General features: G+C 47.6%; 1 protein-coding gene and 1 pseudogene across 2 annotated transcripts in view; one reads left to right on the forward strand and one right to left on the reverse strand.

The window, feature by feature from the left end:
• Nucleotides 1-26,703, reverse strand: part of LOC119386202 (uncharacterized) — a 54,450-nt gene that overhangs the window by 615 nt on the left and 27,132 nt on the right. Inside the window, exon 4 of one of the 2 annotated variants that reach the window (XM_049413726.1) lies at nt 7,126-7,224. The exons of the other annotated variant lie outside the window; for it this stretch is intronic. Coding sequence (XP_049269683.1) covers nt 7,126-7,224 — 99 coding nt within the window. The remainder of the gene's footprint in view (nt 1-7,125; nt 7,225-26,703) is intronic. 2 annotated transcript variants of the gene reach the window in all.
• On the forward strand, nt 20,257-24,275 carry LOC119387886 (uncharacterized protein K02A2.6-like; annotated as a pseudogene).

The following is a 26,703-nucleotide window of genomic DNA, read 5'->3' on the forward strand; positions in this document are numbered from 1 at the left end:
GCATGCCGCAAAGGCTGGCGCAGTGCAGTGCGTTCTTCCAAGATAACTTCTGCGGTTGCGCCGAGGCTCTCAGAGGCCCGCCTATATGCACTGTGCAAGTGCTCTTAGAGTTGACATAAATGCAATAGTGAGATGCTGACAGAAATTACTTGCTGCTTGTGCACAGTGTGATACTAGTGCATCTAATTCTCTCATTCCTGTGCAAGCTGGTGCAACTGGGCAAGGCCTATGAGGTTGCATCAGCACCTGTGTGACCTCACTAGCTACAAGCAGGCCAAGCTAAGCCAGCGCAGCAAGGTTCATTGGCCTACACGTTCATAAGTGGACCACCAAATAAACACTTGCATTAACTGCACAATGGTCTTCTATACCACATGCTTCATTAACGACAAATTTCTTTGTCGGTGGCGCAGCGTGCAGGATCTCTCTTCTTCTCATCTTTTTACCAATTTCCCAGATATGGGGCAAACGAAATGCAAAGCAGAAGCAAAGACCACCGCACTGAACAAAAGCAGCTAGCTATCATTGGTGTGTGTTGCGTCAAGTGTGAAATGTCTTGGCAGTGCCCGTGCCATAGATTCTTTCAAAGCTTCATTAAGGGCCAGTAAACAGGCTCCCACTACAGCTCAGACCACTTATAACGTAACCGCTTACAGTGCAGTACCGGCTATAATGCGGTTTTTTTCTGACTCCCGTTTACCCTCCCATAGACTCCATGTATACGCATACCGCTTATTGTGCAGTCCCCCAGATGAAAGACCGGTTATAATGCGGCTGCCGGAACGTTCTCAAGATGCGAGGAGCGAGCGTGCTGTCTCAGCGGAGCTTCTCACGGCGTTACGAAGGAGGAGCGGAAGCGGAACAAACGAACAAGGAGCGGGGGGAAGAAAAAAAGGGGATGGCGGTTGGACCACTGAGGGGGACAGCAGCCCGGCGCGGGTGCGTGGTGTGAGGAGGGGAGCGTTGCATGGCCGACGGAGAGCAAGCATACGTAGCAGAGCACGCATGACATGCGTGCTCTGCTACGTATGGGCGCCCGCGTCCGCATCAAGAGCGCGTTACCGCTATTTCTCTCCGTCGGAAAATAGTTGCTTCGTCGTAGAGCGCAGATATCGCGCGTGCAACCTCGATTGCCCCGCAAGTAACCAACAGGCAGACTTACAAGCTTGAGAGACCTTTTCAGGATAGTTGCCGCGGCTGTTCCCCGACCGACCACGAACTGAAACGCTTTTCACGCGTGATGCCCTCGGTTTAGCTCGCAAGTGCGATCTCTTCTACGCCCGATCTCCGTGTTGCCTAGGGCAAGCTTCTCGCGGCGACATGCCAAGTGCAACGCGTACGCTAGGCCTAACGAGCGCTAGCTGCCATGTCAGCGGCCGCAGACTACAGAAGTTGCGGTTTGGTGCCGAGTCAATGAAACACTTTGCAGTTGTTGCATTTAGAAGGGGTGACTTACATCTTTAACGAAAATGCGGGCGTGCGTGTGAAACACTCGAGTGGTGGTTTGTGGTCGCCACAGTTTTCGACATGGCGCACGCGCAGTGTGTTACCGCGGCGACTCCCGTGACGACGCATTTTTTCCGCGTTCGTTATGTCGGCACCGCAGGTCCGCGGACGCTAACCGTTCAACATTTCCAAACGTAAGCACGCAAACTTACGTCCCAGTCGCATGCCTCGATAGTCGGGATCGCGCGCCTACCCGTTGGTCATGTTTTGCACACGTGCAACCTTTCAAAAATGTTGTTTTGGTTATAGTGCGGTACCGCTTATAGTGCGGATATTCGCGACTCCGGCGACTTACGTTATAAGCGGTCTATGCTGTTTTACCGCAAAAGCTGTTACGAGGTCGCAACAACAGCAGATTTTGGTGTGTAGTTGTCCGCCATCGTCGCCGTTGTCCATAACTGCTATCACGCACAATGAGAAAAAAATGTCCAGGCTCGGGTGCAATCTGAACCCGGGCCCTCTGCGTGGCAGCCAAATGTTCTACCACAAGCCACGCCGGCGCTTGAAGCTCCTTCGCAAAAAGAACCTATACAGGCTACATGTTGGGCAAGGAATCGCGTCAACACATGTAATATAGCAGGTCGAAGAGTAACAACAACAGGCATCACAATGCGGATCGCATAACGAGTGGTTGGTTTAGCTGACAAATGCAGATGTTTGAACCCTGTTTTGGTGCATATTTTCTTCCAGCGTTTTGAGAGGGGGTATGGGCTGTAGAGACCAAACAAAATTCAAAAAAAGAAAAAAAGGAGTTTTATTACGTTTGTTTTATTACAAAAATAGAGTTTTACATGTAAACATAATGCAATTCTTACAAGATTAGTATTTCATCCATAGTGTACAAGGCGAATCTGAAATATTTTCAGGTAACTTACTTAGTTGGCTGGAGCGATAGCTCGTGATCTAGAATAGCCAGAGCTATAGTTCGTTAATTAACATAAAGCCCAAACTGTACCGTCTAAGGGTGAGCGAATATTCGAAACTTCAAATATTAGATTCAGTTCACAAGGCACTATGCTTTTACTATTAGAATTATTCAAACACTGCAAAACTTCATACAGTGAAATCCCCTTATAGCGGACCTCAGATTAATTATTTGTTCAGATTAATGAATATTTTAAAAATTCCCCTGCCAAATGTCCATTGGCTTAACGTAAAAATATTTCACTACTACGAATTTCAGAATACGAAATGTTTCAGGATAACGTATCGAATTTATCGGCCTTGTATCTCAACAACAATTTAAAAAACAAATTGCTAACTTAAAAACTTACTTGCGGCAGTGTAAGCAATGCCAATTTCCCTACTAACAGAACCGGGCCAGCGCATAGAGAAATATAACACATAGAATATTTTAAATAAACAAATAATTCACTTAAATAAATAAATAAATCAATGAAATGTGCAACAGCCCTATTGCCATCGCCTGTACTTGTAATCCTTATCCAGCTATGTCTACACGCTTGTTCACGGCCGTTTTGCTTGCCTTTATCTTGGTGTTTGCATGTTTGTGATGACTCCGGCAGCAGCACTAAAGGAATGCGGCGGCAATTACCAAATTACAGTGAACTCCCGTTAAGACGAACTCGGTTAAGATGAATTCTTGCTTATGCCAAACAACACGGGACCGTTTGTTTGGTTTCCCATAGACTTAATGCAAAAAAATTCGTTTATGACGAATCACCTAACTGTACTCTTCTGTTAAGACGAACTTTCGCGGTGACCGACAACGCTGGCGATTCTGCGAAACGAACGCTGCAGTCTTGGTGGGAATTCAGGTGACCAAGAAAAAGCAAAAAAAGGGCATCTTGGAGCAAAGAAGCAAAGCAAATCGCGACACTGAGGGCGCGAGATAAACGAAAAAGAAAGGTCTGCGGATGGTATCCCCTCACCCCTAGCCACTGGGTGGGGGAGGTGCAGGCTTTATCAACAAAGAAAGCAACAATAAGAGTAGGGGGATTTACAAATGGGACCCCCCCAAGCCATTGCGTCCTTTGGTATCCCCCCCTCCCTCCTTTTCCGTTCTTGGGTTTCCTAGCTGGAGTACAAAGGAGAACAGAAGAACACAAGATTGGGGCCTTTCCACCGTGGTCAGAGGGGCAAACAAAGGGGAGTGGAAAAAAAAAAAACGAAAGCGATAACGGGAACAAAATTGTCTGTGTATTAGAATCAAGTAAAAAACTGAAACCACGTTTGCGGCGCTAGCACTCCCACCAGATGGGTCAGGTGCATTGTCATCGCCATCACACAATGGTGGCCAAGCACATTTTGTGGTCCATTCGCGTTGGTATGGTGGCTAGAGAGGGAGGTGTCAGCAACGGCACGCCGGAGACGCAGCTTTTTTTCATGACGATGCGACGCCGCGGGCGGCATCTCGGAGCCGACAACAGCGCCGCCGCATGGGCACGCCCTCCGGCGCGTCTGTTGGCTCTGAGATTCCATCCGCGCGCTGGCTTAGGTTCGCGGAGGTGTTTTGTACAGACGCGAGTCGCTTTTTCCGTCCACGACTTCTTACGGCACACACTAACCATATAACCAAATAATTTTCGAGATTACGCAAACGTCAATGAAGCTGGCCCAACAAGAGCTTTGGTAATTGCTTCGTACTGCTGAAGCTTTGTGTAGAGTGTAACGATTGGAAAACAGTGCACCTCAGCTTATGCAGTGGGTGGTCATTTATGGGGGCTATTGCCCCCCCGTTTCGCTGGCAACTTCTTGGAAAGGTATGCAGCGACGTTGGGGAACAAAGCTGGAACCGCATCTGGTGTTAGGGAAGGGCGACCACGGGAATTTCCACTGTTTCACCGTTGATCACATGAGTGTAGCTGCGAAATATAAACCTCTCGTCGAAGGGAAGTTCACAGACAACTAGTTCTTGTCCAGCGGCTTAGCTCCTGGAATGGAACGTTCCCCTGGCGACGTTCATCATCAGCGGGATAACTGCGATGAGAGAGACCTTAATTTATATCTTTTTTTCCCGTCTGAGACGTGTCCCGTATGTGTTTGCTGTCTCTGTTGTTTTGCCATCACGTAGCGTCCACATGAAACAACAAACGCGCAGGTGAGCCGTCGGCGCGATGTAGCGGAGCCTTTCGGCTTTCTTGCGAGGCGCGGTGGACCACATAAAGTAACCAACACGTGCCCGCTGGTCCGGTGACGGCAAGAGATAATCTATCCACGGGACGACGCAACTTCATGACAGAAAATGTTTTTTGCTGACGAGATCGGCAGCAACACCGGCGTTCGCCGTACATTGTCTTCTTCGCTCGTGAAAAAACACGACATGCGTTTCTCGCTCACGGACAATGCGCATACGTTTATCGGTCGCGAAAAAGTGACATGCTTTCTCGCTTGAAAAAAAACCGCGACATATGTACGTTTCTCCCGTCACGAAAAACGCGACGTGTTTCTCGCTTTAGTAGACAGCGTGCCATAGACACACTAGGAAATTCAGGTTTCTCGCGAAGCGCTGGTGGCTACGGCAACGCCTTTTGCCATCAGGCATCAACACGCACAAACAAAAGCCGAGCAGGCGAAACAACAGGTCACATAACACGCGCTTTGCCGGAGAGAATCCACGAGACCACTTCGCCAGACCTCGCTCTAGGCATCTCGGAGACGACGAGCGCGCCACCTGTCGGCGTCATGAAAATGTGCCGCACCGGCTTGCACAGCGCAGCCCGGCGGATGCTGACACTTCCCCCTCTAGCCACCATAGCTTTGGTGCACGTAGGACCTGTGCGCGTTCTATCTGTTACCAGTGAAGTGCGAATTGTGGTGAACCATTTTGATTATGGAAGTGCACGACAGGGGAAGGCTATTTTGCACACTGAATATAGTAGCTGCGTCGTGTCTTTCTCGTGAGTGCAAAGCTTGTGAGCGTGAGTAGCGTGATGGGATATCTTCAGCCGCACGTCAATCGGGAAAAGTAACTACAAACCGAAAACGGGGAAAATATCCAGACCTCGAAGAAAACCTAGCACACTTCCTTAAGCAACTCAGACTTTGACAAGGCAAAAGCACGCGACCGAGGCGTATCCAGAAGTGATTTTAGAGCCAGCAAACAGCTTCGTGGAAGAAAAGGAACTGCCAGGACAATATTTTACATTCTTTGAAGGAAAATTGTGCTCGTCTCTCCTCTCTATTTTTGTAATCATCAACATAGGAGAGTGCTAGTTTTATCATTAAAATGTGGTAGCAATATCTTCATGAGAATTTTTTTTTGTACCCGTGAAATCAGGTGCTCGCAAGATTCGTGTAAGTACTCTTACTTGAAGGCATAGTTTTATCAAGCTGAGCCAAATTAAATGCTTTTTCTTGTCTTTTTGTCCCCATTCTAAGTCTACACCATTCAGTACATTCAAGTAACATATTTGGATGCACTTGGCATGTTAGCATGTCCATTTTTGGGGGCACTTCTGATAAGATGAACACATGACTGCAGTCCCTTCCAGTTCGTCTTAATGGGAGTCTACTGTAGTTTCAGTTGTCAAGCAATAGGGTTCACAGAATGCATAAATTTTCTATATATTATTTGCTGTATAACAAACTTACGTTTTCATGTCTGGTGGAGAAAAGAAAACTTTTTTTTCTTTGGAAAGTAAGTAGATGTACTATTCGTATGAGAAAATATTCTAAAAACATTCTTTCGATTCGTACTTGGTTTTCATTATTCGAATTTGCTTCGAAGTTGAAAATTTGATATTCGCACACTCGTAATCCCAAAGTGCAGAGAGTAGAATGTTAGTATTCTGCACATATATTTTTAAAATTTGATCTGTTTTCTTTGTGCTGGCCTGGTATGAACACTGAATATTGATCATCTGCAGAATGACTAATTATGATTTGCCTGGGAAAATCTTTCTAGCACTGTACTTATAGTAGGTATTCACTCAGCTCCTCCTGCCAGGCGGAGTCGGCGAGTGTGCCGCCACAGCCGTGGTCGTTCAGCGATGCGCCATAAGACAGTCTGATGTTTGGTGGCGCTGCACCTCACTACGCCCTTTTCAAAGAAAAAAATATCAAAACAACATGTGCTGCCGAGAACTTTGGTTGTAGTCCAACGATGACATCTGCGCTCGCGAACACGAGTATGGCGACTGTTGCGCTAGTGCCCCTTACGGATGACATCTCTTGAATACCTCGTATAGGATATTATAGTATCTAGCTATGCATAATATTCACTTTCTGATGAGCTGCATTCCTCCTACTGTTTCCGGAAACAATGGGAAGGCAGCTTCGTCTATCTTCTGCTCTAGTTGACCTTCGAGAAAGTGTTGTACATTTGAAATGAACATGTTAAACTGAACAAGACTATTTCAGTCAACGGAATTTAAAATACAGCAAATATTTCCACAGACCGTGTACCTGCCCCACTTAAGGAATTAGAAGATTACAAAGGCTTAAATGAAAACAGAAACAGTGTCAAGTTTCAGCTAGCCCCAGTCAAGACACTCCAACCCCAGAAAAAAAAAAAAAAAAAGAGAGAGAGAGAGTTAAAAGGGTTGAAAATACAACCTTGTATGTCGCTTACTTTCCAACATCTAACAGAGTATCAAGACCACAAAGAAAGCAATCATAAGGCAGGCACACGATTAAGGAATAAAAATGGTTCCTCACGTCTGATGGGATAGTTTGTCCTTCGGCAGCAACGCCATTGGCACTTTTACGACCCCACTTTACGGTCGCCAGGGACATAGCGTGGCGTTCCGATGCATGCTGCATGTCAAAAGACCAACACTTCCTTCAACAAAAGAGGGCAACAAAGACAAAAGCAGCAACTGCTTGTTTGTGGCATCCGTCTACATGCACGTGCTGCAGGCTACAGGCAAACAGGTGCTGCCGTACTTAACAAAGTCTAAGGCACACCCAATTTTCACAATGAAAAAGAAAAGAAAGAGAAAGAAGTCTTATTTTAGTGCGCATGCGATTCCTACAAACAAAAAAATACAGCGGGAAGGGGGGGAGGGCTGGGTTGATGAGGGCTTGAGCATTTTGGAGCAGCTTAGGGAGCATGAACAATGCTGTTTCGGAGCAGCCTTGGAGAATCAAAAGGCAAGCTTCAGAGAAGTGCAAGTCTCTTTGAGCAAATTTCTGCTCACACTACACAGAGAACTCCAAGACCAGCTAAGCTGATGGAGTGATAACTGACAAACAGCAGCAATGCAGGCTAACTACGAGAACACAATCAAATTATGAAACAGTACAGCATTTTCACGCATGTAACCTGCTCCGGCACACAATGCATGCCCGTGTTGCACATGTTTCTCTAAAACGGGAACGAAACCTCGTTCCTTCCCAATTTTGAAACAAGTTCCCGTTACACTCACAACATTAGAATGTGTCGTTACATTAACGTTACATCTGTTTTTTTTTTAAATTTAAATAATGTGTCAAACTAAACCTCAGTTGAAATAAAGAGCAATTTAAAGTTCATATCAAACTACGTATACTATACGAATTTGAACATCGCCGCAGCAGGTTATATGAAGATAACAAACACTCCTAGACGAATATTTTAGAGAGCACCGGACATGCCTCAAACATGTCTAATACCTGTGTCACACAAGCAATCTTGAAAGGCCATTTAGTCAATGGCAATCGAAACGCCACAACTCTATCTAAACTCGGTAGAGGTGTCACGCTGCTACATGACAGTTTTGAATGGCCGTTGAGTGGTTCAGGCGTTTCCCGCAAAAAATTGTGGGGCGCTGCGGATCCTTATTTTCGTAATTATGTCATCGACAGTTAAGTAATATAAATTTCCTTATATGCACAAATATGTCTGTTGTTTTATATAAACACTTTAATAAACTGTTTAAGCATAGTTACGAATACATATTATGAGTTTAAGTAGTCGAGCAGCGAAACTGCGGCAGGCAAGACACGGCAAGACAGCATGCATGTCATTGTTGTCGAGACTATCTGCAGTTCGCACACTTCAAGTGGCGAAAATATTTCATCAAATAATTCATAACGCTCACATATACACATACTGCTTTTAAAGCGTACTGGTTAGATTTCTTTTTTCTATGTGAGGACGAGCACACTGTGAACGAGAGGGCACATTCGCGCTGTTTTCCGCTTCCGTTGCTCAATGGCCATCGAAGTTTCGATAGAGTTGTGGGGTGCTTCGTTGACTCGATCGACTATTGACTCGACGCTTTCGAACCGTCCCATGTAGCAGCTCATGCTTGACCATTGAGTCAATTGACTATTGGTTGGAAGGCCTTCCAAACGGCCATGTGACACGGGTATAACTGCAACATTGCTGCTCACCGATTACAAGTGCAACGCATGTGGCACTCTTCACGTCGGTCTTCAAATTCACAGTCAGGATACTGCACTTCAGATGTCCAAATGGAAATTCCCTCGTGTGCACCAATTTAATTGCATTTCTTGCTCAAGAAACCGCATCAAAAGGAACAATACATAGACATTTAACAAGTACTGACTGAATATTGCAGCATGAATGGAAAATAATGTCCAGGATAGATATTTTGCAACTTAGTAAAGTATCGTGTTTGGGCAAGTTGCATCTCAATACTGGTGTCCGACAGATGAACCCGTTTTCTCTTCAATGTTTCGTTGTCAATGCTGAGGAGCCGTTCCATTGAAGTGCTGGAGGGTGCTGCCCTGTTGTATGCAAATAAGAGCAAAGTCAATAAAGGTTGTAGGGGCGGGGGCAGGCTTAGCGAGTACAACAAGGATGTAGCACTGAATGTATGCGCATATCTTTTATTGCATGATAGAGACATTTCCAGTGCAACAGCTGCCGAATTGAACTGGTCGAAATCTACGGAGATAACTCAAATGTTGAAGGAATGCCTGCCCAAATGCAACCATCAAAGGCACCGGGCAGGTGCCACTACGGCATCCGCGTCCACTGCGTTGCGGGCCTCTTCCCCGCCATCCACACAACTGCGTGTCAAAAGGCCGAGACTTGCCTACAGCTGCTGGCGACCATGCGTCGAGGAAAATACTACCAGGAACTGGGCCTGAGCAACGCAGTTGGCGAGCGAGTGAACAGAAACGGCGGAAGTGTACGCTGCATGCGGCAAGCTGCTACTAAAGCCCCTCCATCGTGTCTGCTGCCGCTTTTTTAAGTACCGCCATCTATTGTTTCGACGACGACACCCCCTTCCGGTTCCAGAGCTTCCGAAAGGAAGTTCTTGAGCCACTTCCTTCCGCTTTTGCTTCCATCTTGTTTCTGCGCACGCATGTGCACACGCGAGAAAGCAAATATTTCATTCTCCATTTCGGAAGTGCTGTTGTTTTGAGGTTCGTCGTAAACTGCCTGCCAGAGAGCGAGTTTTTGCTCGGTGTTTCGGTGTCGCGAGGGCATGGGCGGGCATGGGGTGGGGACATCAACCGGAAAAGCAGCAGAAACATCATGGCGGCGCTTCGGCTTCCGCTAGGCGGGGAGCCGGTGTAAAGGGAGAGGGGGAGGACGAGTTGGCGCTACTTAACCTAGCTGGCAGAAAACGCATGGAGGGGCTTTAGCTGCTACCAGCCAAGAAGTCAAACCAAAGTGTTACCTCGCGTGTGTACTTTGGGGCCCGTTAGGAAGTCCATTCATACGCAGCTGCAGGCCACCGCGGGGGATGGTTAGCGCGTAGGTGTTCCATCCACTTTCTGCCGCGAGTGTTGTGTCAGTTCTGGCAGATTCACTCTGCTGTCTCTGGCGATCGAAGACTTCGCGGAACCGCACGCATGTGCCTCCTCTCCTGTAGTTCGGGTGCTCAATGGCCCTACCCCCTTTTCCCTATGCCGAAACATACAGTCGATCCCGGATATCGAACTCTGATATATCGAATTATTGGTTATATCGAACAGTTGAGAAATCCCCTTGAATTTCCCATGCAAAAGTATGGGGCTGGTGTGCACGTATATCGAACTCCCGCACAGCGAAACATCCGCTATATCGAACGCTGCCTCGTGCCGAAGCCCAGAAAGTGCATTTTTCCCAAAACTATTGATCATTTTTCAGCCGCGTTCTTGTAAGTTCCAATCCCTCGTCGCGCGCAGGCGACGAAATTGCGTTGCTCTAGTTCGTTGCGCAGCGATTGTCAGTTCACCGGTATATTTGACGCGGGGTCCGCAGGTTTTAACGCATGGGCTAGTGTTTTTCAAAGAGGCTGATTGCCGAGGGCACCAAATGAGAATTCGAAGTGACTTGGCAGCCTTGTTGTAACGTTCCATTCCTTGTCTCTTCGCGTACGATGGCATGCGGGCCCGCAAAGCATGGCCTTCGAGATCCGCAACCTCGTGACGCATTTTTAGTGTTTTTTGGTTTTAAAATGCTGATCTCAGAGCTACGTTTTTTTTCGCATTTCTCGCCAAAGTGGCGGCTGCCGTCTGCAAAGCCACAAGTGCCATCGGTACCGCCAACATGTCGACGGTGGAGAAATGTTTCTTCGTGCAGCGTTGTCTCTTGCAGAATGTGTACTTCGCGCTTTGTTCTTGATAAATCGTCATTCGGGAGTTGAACTAGCATTGTCCCGCCCGTAGCGATAAAAATGATGACCGGTGCTTGGAACGACGTCAAGTAAAGCACCGTTGCGCACCGTTTCCTTACGGGCCTTCGTGCCAGGTGACGACTTGGGGCGCGTCATGACCCCCGACTACGGCGTACGGTGCGTCAGTGAATTTTGCGACTTAGCATTTCCGGGCGCCGCATCGGACGGGAGCACAGCGAGTGACTTCATCGGGCAGATAACGACGTTGCTGTTTCTTACTGCATCGACACCGAGATCATAGCTGACGTTGCCGGTGCTGCGGAAAGGACCCGTGCGGTTTGAAGATGCCAGCCGCTGTTGCCACCGCTAAACCCTCTACCGCACTACAGAGCTCGCATCAACGTTCAGCGTCGATCACCGCTGTGGTGTGGTGAAGGTGCCTAATTTACTTATTTGGAAAGCTTCAATAATTTGACGATGACTTGATGAATTCACGGCGCGCAAGAAGCAATACAAGTTGACGGACTTTTTTTATGCGAAATGAAGTGCGCTAACTTGCAAAAGAAGTTCTCGCCTTTCTTTAGCATATGTGAGCGAATCGTCATGTTCGCGCTTCTTACGATTTCAGAAAACTGTGTCGAGGCCTGCAGTGCTTTAATTAAAGCCTTACATACGCATATTTCGTATTTCGAATTATTGATATATCCGGAATCGACTGTAGTAGGCCGCCCAAATATGCGACTAACAACAAAGAAACAAAAAACACAAAAGCGACTTTCCAGCTGGCCGAACAAAAAATGTGAGCTAGGTAAAAAAGAATGCCTGCCCTTTCTTGGTGGCAGTCTTGCAAAGGGGTTAGATTATTCTCGAATGTCATGTAAATGCTCTCCACAGTGTGTCCAGACTCCAGAAGGGCCCTTAGTTGGTGTCCAGACTGGCTCAGACAGAAAAAAAAAAGTTAAAGCTAGTTCAATCGCAAATTAAAGCTGTACGAACTGCGGAGCATCGATGCACCTGTGTTCCCTTGTGTTTATCTTCTTTTCCGTTCTTTTCTTTAGTTTATCTGCTCTTTTCTGTTCTTTTCGTGTGATTATGTGGTTTGCTTTGCAATTACTATCTATTTTCTGTTCTACGGTCTCCTATCTACTGTTTGCTGCTCTGAGCATGGTGTGTATAACTCCCGGTGCAGGCATTTCGCCTCCGCTCTCTTTTCCGTAGATCTGTGTCTGACTTGCAACGCTGGTGCTTCATTGTTGCTTTGCCGGCTTGGACAGATGAATTAGCCCTTCGGCGACACTGGCATTCACGCGCTGGCGTTCTAAATGAGCAGTCTGCTCGGCTTATGTGCATCAACATGGGACCTACATGACACCAACGCGATAACATTGGACAGCAACAGGGCGATCCCTTAAACTGCTCCACTGTTCAGCTATCCAATCAGTTAACCCTAACGTACATGGTTGGTTTCTGCGCCGCATGCTTTCCTGCGCCCCCAGCAGACACCTTGAAGTGGAAACCAGGATGCAACGTAGCCACATGAAAGCAAGCAGTAGCTTTTTTCACATCACGCAGTCGCCCATTTGTCCCGCTCAGCATGACATGGCTGTGAACGTCTGTACATCTTTTCAATGCCATGAAATGTTTACAGAAGGAACGCCGTTGCTCCGTAAACGCATGAGTTACCATTACAGGTCCACCGATCCTTAATGGAACACTGGTGTTCCTCTGTCCATCTCAAAAAACTAGTTCCTAAAATGTCATTCTTGGAACGCCTTTCTGTACAACAGTGATCCATACCCCTATGTTCCACCAAGAAAAAAAAAAGGATCTTAGCATAATATCCGTGCCACTGACCATGTAATGGTGACTTTCTATACTGGAAAAAGAGTATCGCACAACTACATCAGTTTACCAAGATGACGATTGTGCCAGGGTTTTACTCGTGAGTAAACAGCGCATTCACCGGACCTTGAGAGAAAAATATAATTTCATCAGCGGGAATGGCGAGACAGGAGTGTGGAATTGTGCAAATGCAGTGGTGTTCATGGAGACGCCTCGCTTCCTTCTTTCCACCGAGCGCCACCACGTTTGAGTCATTCGAAAGCTCCAAGCTTTGTCTTTTCGTTTCCGTCCTCCTCACCTCCAATAGCACAGCAAAAGCAACAATATAGTACTGAATATCTGGCGTGTTAAATCGTGCACTACCACTACCAGCAGAATTATCACCAGCCAGCTCCAAAAACATCATCGATCCTGCCATTTGTGTTCATAAGTTTGGAGCAAAGGTTCATTGAAAAAATATCAAAAAGCCGGCACATGAACTGAAAGTGGCGCACATGCATCCTTGGTTAGTGCCAGCTCGCCAGAACCTTGCGATAACCACACCCTCTTTCTTGCCATAATAACAAGAGGATGCATGTCACAGCCATAGCATAGAAAGTTCAAAGAAATATTATTCGAGCAAAGGTGGCCGAATTGCGAAAAATTAAACTAAGAAAGAAAACAGACACCTTGAAATTCCCGACATCACATTGACTCAAGTGCTGACGTTTCGGTGCAAACTAAAAAGTGACCTCGACCATCACTTTCTCTACTATAAGGAACCTATGACGGGGATATTAAAGGGACACTAAAGAAACTATTATGTTTGGTTAAGTTGACTGTTTACCTGCGCTGGAGTATACCACCGCTTTTTGCACCAGTAACGAATTTTTTTATCGAAAACAGCCACCGAAAGACCCCGGTGCCGCTGCTCATCATGAATCGCCCCCCCAAAACGAAGTGCTCGACGTCACCAACTTTGGCTGCCGATTTCTGTGAATCAGCAGGTGTCTGAGAGCACCACAGACATAATATGTAGCAGCAACTCTGGCTTACTGTGCATTTATTTACTGTTGAAATTTAAGTCATTTTACTTTTCATCCATAAGCCGTTCAGTAATCGAGATAGATGAAACTGACGTCATTTATTGAGGTACCCACAGAGCATGACAGAGGGCTTCACCTCATATTTCTCAATTTGTTGTTTCCTTGCTTACAAATCTGCTCTGTTCTTGCCAGGAATGGTGAAGTGGTTATACACTAGCCCCATCTTTCAATCCAGTGCAACTTAAATTCTAGCGCCCTTCAGTGTCCTCAAAAAATAATTTGAACTGATTGTGTGTTCCAGGGTCCCATATAACTTCGTAGTGCCTACCAGGGTGCATGCCTTTTGCAGCTTCTCCACCAGATCCCTCAGTTCTACTTCCAAGCAGCACCTTCTCCTCCAGCTTGCGGAGAGGTGTCTGCCCAGCTCTGCCTTGAGTGTGTCCTGTGCCTTGGTGAACTGCTTTTGCCATGCCACAAAAGGTCATACTGCTGCTGTATCTTGGCTGTGCTACGAGCCACTTTTTCTGCGAGGTCATAAAGAAGGGGCAAGTCAGTGTAGACCTCTAATGAAATTACTAACCGCACAAGGAAACCTAGTTTCTGACAGTGTAGATATACACGGATGAGCCCCTGAGCAAAATTTCACGCTTAAAATACAAGGGGAAGCCTCATTAAATGCCACTTTCCATACCTAAACTGAAGAAAATGCCATTAACACTAGCTGGAAAGCAATGTATGTTAAAGGGCCCCAAACCACCCCTAATATTTTTTCAAACCTTTCAAGTAAACATGCGCGTCGGTTCAGAATGCATTGACAACTGACAATGCCACATGTGGCAGCACTACATGCCGTTGGTGCACCACACATTCTAAGAAACAATCCCTTCTCCTCTATGGGCCTTTCCGGCTTTCCCCGGTGGCACGTGCGACGTCAGCATGTTGCATCTGTGATGTTATTGACAATATCGCCGTATTTCGTACATCAAACGCGTTTAACACATGCTATTACGGCACCATTTCGAAAAATTCTTACGGCTATGTGTTCGTTTATAGGGCTCGTGCACAAACTACAACACCAACACCTAAATTTCGTCCTTTGGGGGGTTTAGGGGCCCTTTAACATACTGATGACGACATTCAATAGCCACGACCGACATGTTCCCTGCATAAACAAAATTTCAATTTTGGTTAGCTGCAAACATGTTGCATTAATCCGCATGAACAAGTAGCTACGAGTGCAAGAGCAAGTTACTTGGTTCTCCCGCCTTTTGAAGCAATCGCAATGTTCTGAAGCTAGTCTAGCACTACCATAGTCAGTCAGTTTGACGCTACATACATATACATGCATAAAACATGCAGAAACATACTACTGCTACAAAGTATACAAAGCGGATGCGGTAAAAAACAACCACTTCAGTAAGTACTCAAGAGCCTTGCAAACTTGTTCAATTTCAAGCAACCTTGTTATTAAATGCACCAATTAAAACTCAATATATTAAAAGGCAGCAATGCATTTTCATATCACGGTTGTAAGGTGCCGACTATTCAGTGACAACAATAATGAACACAAGTGAGAGCGACTTCGTACAAGTTCTTTAAAGGGACCCTTAAACGGTTTTGATGATTTTGTATAAACGCATTGAGCCGGTAGAGCAAGTCCTAAGAATCATTTGAAGACCAATCTAAGCTCTCTGCGTCAACTGTGTAATTTATTACAAGACTTTAAACATGTGAATCGCGACACATCGCAGTGGCTCAGCGGAACAAGTTTTAAACTTCTCGCGCCTTTTACAGGTAGAATTGTTGCAATACACGTAGCCCCCAGCGACCGATCTGATTGGACATGGCCAGTCCACACCACTGAACCTCCTGTGGGCAGTGAGTGTCGTCTGCCTGTGTTACAACGTGCTCCGTGTGACGTGAGCTGAGCGACAGCGTTTATCTCGAGGTTTCTTTTCTTGGACACAATGAATTGCCCTAGCTGTGTTGTGTACGACATATCTAGCAATTGATTTGTAAAGTTGCGACATCGTGTAACGTTTGTGAGGCATCTGGCGAGCAGAATCGTTTCAGCTCATCACTGCAATGAGCGTTGTGCTCTTGCTATACGATCGATATGATCCACTTGTCTGCGGCTGTAACTTCACCCCTCAAGACACAATCACAAGAAACAATCACACTGCCCGAGTTCACGCTTATCGGTGATCTTTCTCGAATTTTTTTGTTTGTCCGCATGCTTTTGCAGGTCGTCGCCGTACAGGAGAATAAAATAAGATCGGCTGGTAGTGTGGCGGCACCTGTCAGAGCACATATCAACCACTCCGCGAGCTTAGTCTGTTGCCAGATGGCGTGCTGCCGGGCGCAATGGGCCATGGCCTCCGAGATTGCGCGCAACCTGTCGGCGTGCAATATCGGAGGCCATGACTGGGCGAAGCTCAGACCATCGAGTGCACTGCGATGGCCTGCAATGTCAGCGTTTCTCATGAGTCGAGAAGGCAAGGCAGTGGTGAGAAGGAGGGTCCGTAACTGTCCGCAGCGGCCTTGGTACACAGTGCGCCGCTTAATTTGTGGTGCGAATGATTTGACAAAGCTGTAGCCTAAATGCTGACAAAACTTCAAAAAACCATTTCAGGGTCCCTTTAAGCGCACCTAGACATTTCCCAGAGGTTTGACGAATACTACCTACTTTCGTGGACAGGCAACCTTATTTTCTATCACTTTCTACTTTGGCCGGCATTGGTTTTCACTTCATCAAACTGGTAGCCCTCACAACATGATCAAAGTAAGATAAAGCTTCAGTTTCATGATCTTTGTGCTGAACGAACATTTGGCATTGATCTTCTGTACGACTGATATATTTCGTTTCACAGTTTAAGGGATTCTCAGAACTCTTCGCCAGCACTGTCACTGGCTGTTCCACATAAAACATGACTGTGAAACGATATAGAACTTTGCCCAGTTTCGGTTTTACTTCTTCAATGAGTATATATGTATACATACACCGAAAGAGGTCACACAGCTAAAAATTGCAGAGGGACTACTAGTTTTTAATTACACAAAAGTATAATATTGCCCTGTTCCATATCCTGGCGACAACAAAGACGACATGCCCCTCGAACGTGCAAGCACTTGCAGGAGAAGAAAAGAACGTATTTGGCAAGCTTGGCTCCCCGATCTCTACCTCGAGTATTAGCGAATGTTTCTTGCACTTGTGTCAATAAAACCCTCTCCTAAGTGAACCGCGAGAATACAGACATCAAGTGCGATCAGAAATGAACAAGAGTTTACTAAGTATTTCAATGAATCGGTAAAGCATAACCGAGGAAATGAATATAATGAGTAAATGTGAATATAGGCAAACAAAAGAAGAGATGAAAACACACATACGCTTTGAGGTGATGAAACAGGTCACAACGTTACAATAGAAGTTGGGCGTGAACGCTGGTAGGATGATACGTAGGTGATGATTTAACACATATCTCTTGAGACGACACGGATCTCACCTTTTAGGTTGGCGTTCTCCTCAAGCACTTTGGCAATGCGTTCTTCCGCCTCTTGGTGAGTGAGGTCATCGCTCGCGCTGGACAGCGAAGTGCCGTCACCGTGGGGCAGCGACAGATGTAGATTCTCGAGGGGCCCATTGGCAGCGACAGGTCCAAACGCGATGCTCTCGTCGTTCGCTGAGAGCACCTCGAAGTCCGACATGAGGTCGTCGCTGCCGTCCGAACCAGCCGGCATCGTCAGGTGCTCCGGATGAGAGGACGTAAGGGCCGTCATTGCACTAGCGCAAAAAACAAAAACAAAAAAAAAACGAGGGCACGTCTTTAAACACGCAGGCTTGGAGACTCGAAGAACACGCACGTCAGACTGGAGGAAAAGAAAGCGCACACACGAATAATGCAAGGTCGTCCCCGCGCCACATCGCAGCAATTTCGGCTTGGTGATTCACAAACAATGCAACCCATTGCGAAACGTGGTGCAGTCGTCGCACGAAGTATACGCTCATTTTGTGTCACATCCGACAATGCCATTTGGACGATATTCTGTGCGATTACTTACAGCGTCGATATACACTGTTCACGGCACGGCTGCGCTTCGAGACTAGCGATCAAGGAAACGCCATTACGGACCCTGATCGCCCTGATGCGGTCGGGTAAACATTGGGGCTTCCGCTTTAAAACGTTTTAAATATAACTGGCTGTCACGGAAAGCCTTCTAGAGCAGTATTTAAACGGTCGGCTACCAGTTAGCGACAATAAATTGTCGTGACAACACCTAGAAAGCGACATTTCCATCAAGATTACCGACACGAAGCAAGGGGTGTCAAAACAAGCACCATGACTAACGAAGTGAAGCATGAAAACAGCGCTATCGATTACGCGTCTCACAAAACAGTGAGGTTAGGTAACACACAAGCGCTACCGAGTGCGAACGCTGGGTCTGCAAACAAGCTAGTGCACAAACGTAAAGTGCTAGCCCTGCTAGCAGCCTGCTGCTCGCGTGAACGACCGTCAAGGAAACCAAGGAAACCGAGGAAACTACCACCCGGTTGCTTTATCGCGACGGTAGACGTGAAACAAACTCGTAATATTTTGGCGGGAAGTTGAATGTTTCGCCGGGGAGCGAAGAACTGCGAGTTTAGAAATCACAGTTTAGCAGTGTCGTTTTCTGGGCCAGTTGATACATGATGACAAAACGAAGGGTTCCAGCACGTTACGACGCGAGCACAAGAAGAGACGCACAGGACAAAGGCTGGACTTCCAGCCTTAATTTGTCCTGTCTGTTTTTGTGCTCGCGTTGTAACGTGCTGGGACTTTGTCATCAGAAAACACAATTTGCTGCAAACATTAACGCCAACGGACGTTTTGTAGCATTTATTTTTTGGCCTGTGGGTGCAAAAATACAGTTGGTTGTCGCAAGTTTGGCATACACGCTTTATGTTTGCGTAAAATTCTGTCGCGACCGGTTCTGTGTTTCGCGCTTTGTCCTGTTCATTTCCAAGTAAAAAGAAATCTTCTAATTCATAACGCCAGTAATCAGCCAAACTTAGCCTCTTAATCCAATGGTGCTGAGCCTGTTAAGTGTGCAACGCACAGAATTTATTCCGTTTCGACGGAAGAACTATGAATGATACTGATATCAGTGCCTTAAAGGGTTCCCAAACCACTTGCCATAATTTTTAACGTTTCAAGCAAACGAGCGCACCGAGTTAAGAATACCGTCACGATCAACAATGCCAAACGCGGCAGCGCTACGAGCCGCAGGCGAATGATCCTTTCTCCTCCCCGGGCCTTTTGTTAACGCCCAGCGTTCGCCGTGACGTCAACATTCGCGTCTGTTCATGTCATAACCTGTTTATCTGTTCACATGTACGCGCTCTCGTCGTTCTTCCTCCTCACACGGTGAGGAGGAGCACACGGCCAGGAGGAGAGATGAGCAGACGAACGGAGCAAAGCGAAGGAAAGAACAACACGAGCGAGAATCCCTTTTGTGTCGTGATCAAACGCGTGTAACTTCGCTATTGCGGTATACCGTTTCGGAAAAATTCTCACGGCTACGTGTTCGTTGTACACTCGTACACGACTGCAACAACACAACTATATTTCGACCTCTGGGTGATTTAGGGATATCATGGCAAAATAAAATGAGGGTGGATAAATTGCTTTTGTAAAGAAATCTGTCAACAAGTGTTTAAAAAAGATATACGCGGGAAATGTTTCAGACTGACTATATTTTTATACGGGAATATATTTTAAAGGTATACAGGTTAACTATACACAGGTAACCGAAATTCCTTAGTGCAACTGCTGGGAATGAAGAACATGGAATAAAGAACATGAAGGATAAGGAACGCGACTGGGCACTGAACCAGTGACAAGAGCATGACTGAACGGCTCCGTTTTTTAGTCGTACAGGTGTGTACACCCTTTTGATACTATGAAAGGAGCGACAATCGATGTTTATTACTGTGCCTGTGCCAGTGTTGCGGAGTTGCCACTCTGGAATTGGAATGACTCCGGAATGATTCCAAATTTTCGCGACCCCGGAATGGAATGGGGACAACGCTTGCGGTAATGGAATGGGAATGAAATTAAGCGCATTTTGCACGGAATGGAATGGGAATGGAATTACGGTCCTTTCCCGAAAGTAGAGCACGTTTTCGTCTATGATCTGTGTTGTGTACCGCCAGGTGGTGTCGCTGTAGCGTCCTCCTGCCCGCAGGGGGCAGCCATATTGAATGCAACAGCCAGTGTGCTGGCTGCCGCCTTCTGCGCGGCTGTCACAATAAATGGTTTGAAATAACCTTTCCAGCGCTCCGAGTTTCATCGTTTCGTGTCCACCGAGCTCCGGTGCGAGCAGTACTCAACAGTACTCAACAGTGGCGACGAGGACGGGACTGTATCGTCAAGTGCGTACGCGAAACATCGCGCAAATTCATCGTGACAATGACTTCCACGCTAGGCCTGATCGAGCCCTTTGATACGTCCACGCCGGCCAAGTGGGATTCGTACGTAGCAAGGTTCAAGTTCTTCCTTGATGCAAACGCAGTGGCGGGAGAAAAGCGTCGTTTGGCGGTGTTCTTCAGCGTGTGCGGGGCGGACACGTTTGAATTACTGGAATCACTCGTGGCCCCGGAAACGCCGCAATCCAAAACACTTGACGAGGTGTTCGAGGTGCTCAAGGCTCATTTTTCACCGCAGCCATCGGAAATAGTCCGCAGAAATACATTTTACAAGCGGAACCAAGCACCAGCGGAGACAGTATCGTCTTACATCGCCGAGCTCCGGCGCCTGGCCCAGCACTGCAATTTTCCCAACCTCGAAGAAATGCTCAGGGATCGTCTCGTGTGCGGCCTCCGAGACGAGCACCTGCAGAACCGATTGTTCGCAAAGAAGCAGCTGACCTTTGCCGTGGCCCAGGAGGAGGCTCTGGCGGCAGAAGCGGCCGCGAAAAGCACGAAGGTTGTCCGGCAGTCTGAAGAAAATGACTCTGCCGCGACCGTTGCCGCGACAAACCAAGTGAAACGCCAGGAACCGGCCGCTCTCGAGCAGACGGACCGTCCGGCTACGAGTATTGGCACCTGCTACGGTTGTGGTGGGGCGCACCTCCGCGCTGACTGCCGTTTCAAGAACGCGCAGTGCAGAGCATGCAAGAAAACCGGCCACATCGAAAGAGTCTGCCGCAGCGGCGGCTCGAGTGGCCAGCAACGAAACCTGCCGCCTCGACAGCCACGGAATTCCAAAGCAGCGTACAACGTAACCGCGTTGCCGCATGAAGAGTGCTACTACAACAATCACGTCGGCGCAGAAGGCTCACAGGTGTCTCGCAAGCTTCGAGCAAAGGTTGCTATTGAGGGCCAGACTTGCGAAATGGAGGTGGACTCTGGATCGGATTTCTCGATCCTCACCGAAGAGACATTCCGCCGCCTCCAGCAGTGCAATACAGAGCTGACACTGGCTGACTTCTCTTCGACAGTGGTCGATTATCAGCTGAGTCCAGTGAATGTTATGGGGTCCTGTAACGTGCATGTGGAGTACAAGGAGTTTGCGGGCCTGCTGACCGTACTGATAGCAAGGGGGACCCGCACCAATCTGCTGGGAGTTGACTGGTTTCGACCACTGGGCATTATGATTACAGGTGTATCCCAGGTAAAAAAATTGACGGTCGACTCTGTGCTCTCAGAGTTCAGTGAGGTATTTGAAGAGGGCCTGGGGAACTACGTGGGCCCACCAGTCTCTCTGCACCTTGACCCCAACATTCAACCAGTGCGCCTCAAAGCACGAAGACTACCTTTTGCAATTCAACCGAAAGTGGAGGAGGAGCTGGACCGCCTCGTTCAGCAGGGAGTACTGGAGCCTGTGACACAGCCAACGTGGGAGACGCCCATAGTGACCGTACTCAAGAGCAACGGTGACGTTAGAATATGTGGGGACTACAAATCCACAGTTAATAAAGCTCTGAAGCAGCACCCGTATCCGATTCCCGTTGTGAGTCAGTTGCTGTCATCTTTATCCGGAGGGAAGTGCTTCGCAAAATTAGACCTTGCACAAGCGTATCAACAGCTGTCTGTTGATGAAGCATCAGCGGATGCTCAGACCATCGCCACTCATCGAGGGGCATATAGAGTTAAGAGGCTGCAGTATGGGATAAGCAGTGCTCCCGGAATCTTCCAAATGCTAATGGATGGGCTCCTCAAGAACATTCCTGGAGTAGTTCCATACTTCGACGACATACTTATCGCTGCTGCAACTCAAGAGGAACTTGCATCGCGTCTTCGCGAGGTGCTTCAGCGATTCAAGGACGCCGGCCTGCGGGTCAAGAAAGAAAAATGTGTTATTAATGTGCCGGAAGTCGAATTTCTGGGTTTTCGTGTAAGTGCTGCCGGTATTCTTCCCACGGGTAGGAAAGTTGCTGCTATCCACGAGGCACCACCTCCCAAGAATAAGCAAGAGCTACAAGCGTTTCTTGGCCTGCTCAACTTCTATCACAGCTTTTTGAAGGGTAAGGCCACAGTTGCCGAGCCCCTTCACCGTCTTCTGGACGCAAAGGCAGTGTGGGCCTGGGGAACGAGGCAGCAAAAGGCATTTGACGCACTGAAGAGCCTCCTCTCCTCAGACACAGTCCTGACACACTACGACCCAACGAAGCCTGTGGTTTTAACATGCGATGCAAGCCCTGTGGGCATTGGGGCAGTGCTTAGCCACAGACTAGAGGACTCCAGGGAGGTGCCCATTGCATTTTACTCGCGTACATTATCAGAGCCAGAGCGCAACTATGCGCAGATTGATCGTGAAGCACTGGCCATAGTTTCGAGCGTGAAAAAATTTCATGACTATCTCTATGGGCGCAAGTTCGTAATTGTAACAGACCACAAGCCCCTCCTGGGAATTTTCGCGCCGGACAAGGTAACCCCGCCCATCCTGTCACCTCGAATGCTCAGGTGGTCCGTCCTTTTGAATGCGTACAGCTACACACTGGTCCATCGTCCGGGAAAGGAGGTTGCCAACGCTGATGCACTAAGCAGACTGCCTTCGCCTGCGACTGTATGCGCACCGCCACCATTGCTCGAGGTCTTCATGCTGGAGTTGACCACGAAGCCTCTTCTGCAGGCCACAGACATTGCTGTTTTGACGCGGCGGGACCCTGTGCTGTCTCGTGTTCTCAGCTGGGCTCTTAGCGGTTGGCCTTCAGAGCGTCTGGGTGGCGAGTTTCAGGCCTATGAGCAGAGACAGCACGAGATCTCAGTGTACAAGGGGTGCGTCCTGTGGGGAAACAGAGTTGTGATCCCTACAGGTGCTCGAGCTCAGGTACTGGAGGCATTGCATAGTGCGCATCCAGGGATTGTCCGTATGAAGGCCCTCGGTCGCAGTTATGTGTGGTGGCCCAAAATGGACGCCGACATTGAGCACAAGGTGAACGCGTGCGGCACATGCCAGGCATCAAGACCAGATCCCCCTCAGGCCCCTGTGCACCACTGGGAGAGAACAAGGACACCGTGGTCACGACTCCACGTAGATTTCGCTGGGCCATTTCAAGGGCAAGTTTTCTTCATTGTTGTGGACTCTTTCTCCAAGTGGCTGGAGGTGGTTCCAGTGTCGTCCATGACCAGTTCCACTGTCATAAGGTGTCTGCGCCGCCTCTTTGCGACTCACGGACTACCTGACATTATTGTATCGGACAATGCAGCACAGTTCGTGTCTGACGAGTTTCGACAGTTCTTAGCGGGCGGCCTGATTCACCATGTGACATCTGCCCCTTTTCATCCAGCAACCAATGGGCAGGCAGAGCGCATGGTCAGAACAACTAAGGACTCTTTGAAACGGATCATCCAAGGCGACTGGGACCGACGTCTCACTAGCTTCCTGCTCCAGCAGCATGTCACTCCATGCACCAGCACAGGAAGGAGCCCTGCAGAGCTACTTTCAATCGCCGTCCAAGACACTTCTAGACAGACTGCACCCCGACAGGATGAGAGACGACCAGGGCCAGACCGTCTGCACTGAAGGAGAGCAAAGACCAGCACGCAGTTTTGCGCTCGGGGACGCAGTGTATGTGCGGAACTACGCTCCTGGACCACGCTGGGTTCCTGCAAGTGTTGCTGAGGTGGTGGGGCCATTGTCATACCGGGTTCACACACCTGATGGCCGGGAACTGCGGCGACATGTGGACCAGATGCGGCGCCGCCATGTGGACTCCGAGCTTGCTGAGCAGCCACAAGCCAGAAACTCAGCCGGGCCGAGAGGACTCTCGCATTGACACAGATCAAACGGGCTCTCGCAGCTCTTCTCGCCATGTCAGGCGACCAGCTTACTTAAAGGACTTCCTCTGAAGTACAAAGTTTGGGGGGAAGGGACTGTTGTGTACCGCCAGGTGGTGTCGCTGTAGCGTCCTCCTGCCCGCAGGGGGCAGCCATATTGAATGCAACAGCCAGTGTGCTGGCTGCCGCCTTCTGCGCGGCTGTCACAATAAATGGTTTGAAATAACCTTTCCAGCGCTCCGAGTTTCATCGTTTCGTGTCCACCGAGCTCCGGTGCGAGCAGTACTCAACAGTACTCAACAATAACGTCGCGATCAATAATGCCTGCATGCACTGACGCGTGAACCAACGTTTTTTCTCGACACAGTAGCTTCGTTTACGTGCCATGTGTTTATATATATAGATTTTGAGGGAGCGCTGTCGCACCGGCGTATAAATTTCACAGGCGCGGCCACGCGAAGGGTCAGCGTTGGTAAAACTTTGAAACCAGCACGATAAACTTGTGAAAAAATAAACGATACACTTGTCATCATCGGTGCAGAAGCGCACAGCGAACATTCTGCACCGATGATCGCATTCCAGTGCCATCAATGGGTAGAATGTAGCCGATTTCATTCAGCACACGTGTGATTCCACGGCGCTTTTGTAAAGGAGCCGTCACCTTCCCCACATTCTCTGGCATTGCGCTTCGCGCCATTCGTTTTTCAAGAGAGCCTAGGCATCGCGTCTTATCACTAATAACAACCTCATGTGCATTGTAGCGTCTACAATGCAGGCGAGGCGACCAAGTGTAAACGTAATAGCATTCGCTGAATACGTAGCGACATAAATGGAGAAATAAAAACACGGTAATCGTTCTAACACTGCCGTCAGTGCTGGGCAGTATCGAAGATACATGTATCTTCGATACTATCTTAGATACTCTTTGGGTATCTTGTATCTGTATCGCGATACGTCTCGCAAAACAAGTATCTGTATCTGTATTTCCGATACTTTGAAGAATGTATCGTGTATCTTAAGATACAAGATACTGCGAACTCCTCACTACCGTGCGAAGTAATAAACGTTGGCTGAGCTTCGCTTATCAAGCTGATACTGCTGCCACTAAGTCACCAGAATAAAACTAAAGGCAGTGACATTATTTCATATTTCCGCGAGCGTTTTCCAGCGGGGATAGGCGATAGGCTCTGAGCGTCCCTGTATATTGGTTGAGCCGAGTTACGAGGTGGCACTCGTGACGTCTCGACAGACGAGCGCGTGAACATCTGCGCATAGCCGAATTTTTGTTTAATCGTTTTTTTTTTTTTTTTAGTTTTGTCAGTGCCATGACCACTTGGCATTTAGCCACTCTCCTGTGACGCGTACTAGAATGCGTTCGGCATCTTTCGCACATATGCTGATGACGCTGAAGAGTCATTATCGAAGTTCCTCTTGTGTGGTGCTTCGTTACGAAGTCTGAAGGATGCAAGAATGGCGGGTTGCTTTGCGTTTCGTGGCTTTCACACATCGGCGATTTGAAGGATCTCGTTGATGTAAGTTTGCATTACATGCGATGAGATTGACTAATATACAATTAAGATTCCAACAGCTATAGTACCAACGGTACCAATGCTGGATTTAAGAGAACAAGCATTCACCTAACAGACGTTATCTTGGCGTACGTCTTTTTTTCTTTTATTCAAAAAGTTTTTAAATTCATAATTTAATTCTTAGCAGACGTTCTTTCTTAGCTGTCTATTCCATACATTACCTATGACTCTATTTTTTTTCTGCCGGTCTGCTTACTGCAATATGGCGTGCTGCCAAGGTAAACTCTCTGCTTTATTCCCAGTTTTCACTGTCTGCGTCATTTCTGCTACTGTTTACACATTTATACTATGTAACGGTGATGTAACGGAATTTACTGCTATGTAATGGTGATGTTGAGAACAAATATATAATAATCTGGGCGCGCCTTGAGTATACAGTAACGATAATTCAGCTTACTGCTAAATAAATAGCAAAATTGAGTTGGCGTTATAATAACGTAAATTATTAGGCGCCATGTTAAATAGGTTCGCAAAGTTATTCGAGAAATACTGTTATACCAAATGCTCCGTTTTTCTCATGAGCGTCCCAAGGAGTCGTTTTACGCCATTTTCCATAGATACTAAATTTAATTGTCGTAGTTATGAGGGGTCACCCGCCACGGTTGTCTAGTGGTATAGGGTGCTTGACTGCTGGCCCGAAGGTCGCGGTAGCCGGATTTCGATGGAGGGAAAATGGTAAAGGCCCGTGTGTTTATATGTAGGTTTTATAATCCCAGCTTGTCAAAATTTCCGGAGCCCTCTACACAGCGTCTTTCATAACCATATCGCGGTTTTTCGACGTAAAACGCAACAATTATTATTAGCTCTTGGGGGTGTTTCGTGTATCGTGTTTCTGTACTTATTCGCTGTGTTTGATACGGAACCACTTTTCTATTCTCCTTAGATATATTTGTTTTCGTTGTTTAGGCTTCCCTCAATTCTTTTACTGTTGCTAATCACCAGGTAATCGGATCTAGTATAAATGGCAATATTGTGAATAGCGGCGGTTTCCTGCAGCGCTTTGCGCAACTGTACAATACGTCTGA

This window comes from Rhipicephalus sanguineus, chromosome 3 (assembly GCF_013339695.2).
Source record: "Rhipicephalus sanguineus isolate Rsan-2018 chromosome 3, BIME_Rsan_1.4, whole genome shotgun sequence".
Classification (NCBI taxonomy): Eukaryota; Metazoa; Arthropoda; class Arachnida; order Ixodida; family Ixodidae; genus Rhipicephalus; species Rhipicephalus sanguineus.